Source organism: Etheostoma cragini, chromosome 18, assembly GCF_013103735.1.
Source record: "Etheostoma cragini isolate CJK2018 chromosome 18, CSU_Ecrag_1.0, whole genome shotgun sequence".
Classification (NCBI taxonomy): domain Eukaryota; kingdom Metazoa; phylum Chordata; class Actinopteri; order Perciformes; family Percidae; genus Etheostoma; species Etheostoma cragini.
In genome coordinates, this window is record NC_048424.1 from 15,013,483 (window position 1) to 15,018,755 (window position 5,273).

Genomic DNA, 5,273 nt, shown 5'->3' on the forward strand with positions numbered 1-5,273 from the left:
GGGGGGGGGGGGGGGCAGTATTCACTAAATGTGCAGACACAAGCTTTGTGAATACATTTTACAGACAGTTACCTGCATCAGTTTACCTTATTTCACTCAACCTATTTGTAACAACAATTCAGTTCTAATTAAAATTATGTATCACTTAAAGGATGACAGAGATGCCTCATATTACATACATTAACATATACTGAACAAAGTCATTTTAGTGCATTTGCTGCCTCAGTCTTCTTGCAGTGGAATATCATTTGGAAGAAAAAAAAAACACCTTTGTTTCAGTGGGAGAAGAAAGAGCTGCTACAGTGGACACAAAGACTAAAGCATTAGATGCAGTCCCTCAAATGTTCAGTTTGTTCATATTTAATAGTCAAGCCGACAGTATTTAACTATATCTGCTTGTCTTCTGTGTCCTCTTTATCCTTACGTCTGATAATCAGCACTTTGAGGATGTCTCGGGAATGTTGGCTTAAAGGAATAGTGTGACAGTTTAGGAACTACGCTTATTTCCTTTCTTGCCCAACGTCGGCTGGAAGGATTAAGCAGTGAACTTCTTGGAGGATTTTGCGGGATGCCTGGCAACCTCGTGGTAAGCCTCAAGGAAGTCACTGTGCCAGATATAGTCTGGAACATAATCCTTTTTTTACACTTTATTTTTTGTACAGGTTAAACAAACAGGGTATACATTATGCAGGCTGTCTGTCGGACATGGCGTGGGTAAAGCAAAAGTACCCAATTAGGTCATTTCTAGCAGCTTGGGTTACACTCTACTTGAAGGTATCTACATAAGAGTGACATGTCAATGTCACGAACACATGACACGGTCATGACACATGAACCTTAACCATAACGAGATTTACTAAAAGAAGTGTTATGTCAAAAACTTTTGACTTGTACCTTGAGGTAAAGTGTAACCATAACTTGTCATTTGTGACTGGATAAAAGTGACGTTTCGTGAACTCTAGCTGACCAATCAGAGGTTAACCCACCTTCACAGTTGACATCACAACAGGGGAAGTTGAGATTCAGCACTGTGAGTCACTTGCTTTCTTTCCCATCTCGATCACGCCGCTAAATTTGAGGTGGACTGAGTCAATTTGGTGGCATTAAACGACCTCCTGCTGCGTGGCTGGGTCAACTGAAGTGAAACACGACCTACTGCTTCGCAAATTTGGAATATAAGCAAATGACATAACCAGGCCGTGCTGAAAATGTAACAGGGTAACCAAGGTTGGAGGTCAAATAAGAACAAACTGAAAATAAAGGAGCTGGCTAAGTCAGCCCTTGATTCAAGGCTTTTTCTCTTCTTCTTCTTCTTCTTCTTCTTCCGCCTCGATTTCTACGTTCTCCAGCAGGGTGTGCTTCTCATCCTCGGGCATTAGAGTGACAGGGTTTAGGTGAAAAATGTGTCTGTGAAAAAGAAAACAGGTGGTCAGGTAAGAGAGGCCACTGGTCCCTGGTGACATGGTAAAGTAGATGTTATGGATATTTAAAATCTAAAGAGGATATGTATTTTGTTTGATTTCATGAATCGTCTTGTTGTGTTGATGCTTATACTGTATTCTTATTTCTGTGTTTGCCTTGTTCTAATGTTTATGCGGTCCTATGACATGCTGCTTTTCAGATGCTTTCATACCTTACCTTAGACCTTAGTGGTCCCCTAATACGGTATCTGAAGTCTCTTTTATATAGACCTTAGTGGTCCCCTAATATGGTATCTGAAGTCTCTTTTATATAGACCTTAGTGGTCCCCTAACCTCTTCAAAACCACTTGAAAATATATGATTTTCTCGCCTAAATCTTTACCCTTAAAACAGTGCTGCAGTTTTAACATGCTTTGGCCCTCTGGGATGACCCTGAGTTCATTGGGAAATTAACACTCTCAACTTGTTGTTTCTAGTGGCAGTTTGACACTAGGCCTTACTGACACAGAGTTACAGAGGTTAGAACACGGAATCTCTATTTCCGTCCAAGTAAATCATCTGAAAAAAGCACTACTGTAAGCGTATTACAGGTGCTATATACTAAAACATGTCTCAACTTAGAACAGAAAAAATCCAGAGAAAAATGACTTATAAAATGGATTTTATATGAATGTATTTCTACAGATATGTCTTTGCGTTTGTCTTATTTCTTAATTCTAAAAAAGCCAAAAAAGTGCTAAATACAAAACTTCTGAAATACAAAAACACATCCACATCACTCACAGATATGTCTGAAAGAAGTACGTACATAGATTTATAGAAATAAGTAATCATAATTTTATGAAATGTTGAAATGCCATAAGAAGGCCTTATTTTTGCTCTGAGACAGCTGGAGGCATCACAGGGTAATGTTTTTCTGGCCATGTCTGGTACCATTCAACTCGTCTTCTTATTGTCTACACAGGGATGCCAGTTTTATGACCTCTTTTTATAAGTGGTCGGATCTACTGTCAATCTTTCCCACGTGGGCCCAATGGGGACTGTGCGATATCATTGGCTTAGCTTGAGGGTATCTCTTGATAGGCTGATGCTATTAGCTGGGAACAATGGCTGGGAGGTTCATTGCAATCTGCAGAAGCCACAGATTCTAATGGTATGTCGACTGGATTTCTAGCCCGCACAGGGAAAAGGTTACAAACGATAAAAAACGAGAAATTATGCACTATCTAGATTTCTGAACGTCAAAACTTGGCCAGAAACTACAAGATTGTGAGGGGACAAGATAATTATGGATTACAAGGCTTGGATATTCTAATAGCTTGGCGGGTTGGCGATGTATGAAATCAACGTCTATGACTATCTTTCACCGCTGTGGATAAAGACACGAGGACAAAGGTAGGGATGCACGCTCGATTTAGACAGAAAGTGTGCAGTGTTTCTTAACTTCATAACGTGATTATAACCGCTGTAAGTCACCTTATGCTTTGTGCGGGGGCTTGATGGAATCACAAGACTTTAAGCTTTCTAATGATGTGCTGCATGACCGTGTTGGTGACGATTTAATTCTTGCAATTCATGAATGAAAACACGTTGTGGAAAAACAGGTACAGGTTGAGGAACCGTGCTGTCAGAGAGGCCCTAATACTGTATCTGAAGTCTCTTTTATATAGACCTTAGTGGTCCCCTAATACTGTATCTGAAGTCTCTTTTATATAGACCTTAGTGGTCCCCTAATACTGTATCTGCCAGTCCAACAAGGAGCTTTTCTCAGTATGTGCCAACTGCCAATTTGCTTGTTTGAAAACCATTATGTCTCTCTCGTGGGTGGGCCAAATTATCTAGGCGGACAAAGCCCTTTATGACCTCATAAGGAGCAAGATTCCAGATTAGCCCATCTGAGCTTTCATTTTCTCAAAGCAGGATACCCAAGGCTCAGTTTACACCTATTGCCATTCCTAGCCACTGGGGGACCACAGGCAGGCTGGGGGATTGGATATTAAAAAAAACTCATAAAGTGACATTTTTATGCCATTGACCTTTAATGTAAAGCACTTAGGGTAAATGTGTAAATAAATAAAATTGCCATTGCCATTTGTTCAATCATAAACAGCGTGAAACAAACTCACTTGTGTTCACAAGTTGGGAAGAACATGTCCAAGATCTTGACGATGACCGCTGACCCGACAACGCCGATCACCACCACCCACATCACCAGGAAGAAAAGAGGCAGCGACTCTGAGCTAAAGCGCCTGAGACGCTCCCTCACCTCCTCCACCCACTGACACATGGCCTACGGAGAGAATGGACATGGAGACATGAGCTTTTCCTGCTGGTACAAGGCTCCACCAGAACTACATGCTTTAGAATAGGGGTGTATGATGTATTGACTCAATATCGTTATGGTGTTATCACGCTGTGGAATATTATATTGGAAGTGTTGCGATAAGTGTGCAATATTTGGTTTATCTTGTGGAGCGTCTTCTTGTGTTTGATTTAGAGCCCGCTTGAAACGGAAGAATGATCATGTTACCGTGCCGTGTTACCGTACCTTGTTACCGTTAATGCATGGTGCCACTGTGAGACAAACCCTATGGAGCATACCATGTGACTAGTGTGCATATTTCAACAGAGTGATGGTGTAAGTGAAGAAACAGAGACAACAAAACGGAGTGTATCAGAGAAGAGAAAGAAAAGTTATGTCCTGTTCTCATTATTTATTTATTGTATACTGTCCAACCAGTACATGTCCTGTTCTGTAGACATGATCTTTATTCATTTATCTATCCATGTTTCCAGTCCAATATGACCGTCAGTTGAAATAAACCTTATATTGTATTCGTTATGTCTTTCATGTCTATTTTGATGCGCTTACCTTAACTTCTGTAATTTTACATTTGTTTAAAAATAAAAAAATTACTATCGATATCGCATTTTGTCAATATCGTGCAACCCTACTATAGAAAGGTGTCTGAGCGATGTGCACAAGTGAAGGCTAGAAGACTAAGACGACAGGTGTCCACAAGACCGAGTTTTACATTGAGTACATTTACATTCATACCAATATTCCACCATTATTACGAAATGTTTTGTTTTTAAAGTTTATTTTTTGGGTATTTTAGGCCTTTAATGGGAGGACAGCTGAAGAAGTGAAAGGGGAGATAGAACGGGGAATGACATGCAGCACAGGACCGCAGGTCTGAGTCAAACCCGGGCCCGCTGCGTCAAGGAATAAATCCTCTACATATGGACGCCCCGCCCCGCTCTACCAACTGAGCTATCTGGGCACCCACAATATTCCTAATTTGATACAGGTCATGTAAACAGTGAAGAGGCATTCTTAATGTATTCAGTGCATTCAGAATAATGTGTCAATCAGGGTTTTTATGGCCAGTTTACGGCCTCTTGCCTGTTGACGGCCTGTTGTATGGTCAGATCTGTGCGTTGCTAATATTTTTGTACGCAAACCAACCAGCCAACGGTTAGCAAGGACGCAGATCTTTGATATTAACAAAGTTTTGGATATGCGCACACATCGCTATGCCGACCTTTTTGAGAAGTTGTTTAAAGGAATAAAACAGGGACGCTGTGTTTGCACGGTCCAACAAGTCCACCACTGCTGGAAAACTTTGAAAAAAAAACGCATTTTGCACAGCTACATGTAAACGGGAATATGAGTGGAATATTCTCTTTCACTAGCAGTGTAAACAGCTTGGTTCTTCAGGTGTGAAATGAGTTGTGCTACTCCTGAGTTGTTCCCTAACAGCCAGTCCTCGACGATATACAGTGGGTACGGAAAGTATTCAGACCCCTTTAAATTTTTCACTCTTTGTTTCATTGCAGCCTTTTTCCAAA

General features: G+C 40.8%; 2 protein-coding genes and 1 long non-coding RNA gene across 4 annotated transcripts in view; 1 reads left to right on the top strand and 2 right to left on the bottom strand.

Moving 5' to 3' along the window:
- LOC117961972 overlaps positions 1–888 on the bottom strand; it is an 8,367-nt gene extending 7,479 nt beyond the window's left edge. Inside the window, exon 1 of the long non-coding RNA XR_004660518.1 lies at positions 302–888. This is a non-coding gene — a long non-coding RNA (uncharacterized LOC117961972). The remainder of the gene's footprint in view (positions 1–301) is intronic.
- Positions 1–5,273, top strand: part of katna1 (katanin p60 (ATPase containing) subunit A 1) — a 40,319-nt gene that overhangs the window by 20,899 nt on the left and 14,147 nt on the right. The window lies entirely within an intron of this gene.
- Positions 927–5,273, bottom strand: part of ginm1 (glycoprotein integral membrane 1) — a 9,429-nt gene continuing 5,082 nt past the window's right edge. The window contains exons 7-8 of one of the 2 annotated variants that reach the window (XM_034901017.1): positions 3,548–3,711; positions 927–1,407 (exon numbers count right to left, since the gene is read on the bottom strand). In XM_034901017.1, the coding sequence (XP_034756908.1) occupies positions 1,287–1,407; positions 3,548–3,711 (285 nt within the window). In that variant the 3' untranslated portion in view covers positions 927–1,286. The remainder of the gene's footprint in view (positions 1,408–3,547; positions 3,712–5,273) is intronic. The other variant, XM_034901015.1, reaches the window with a different exon arrangement.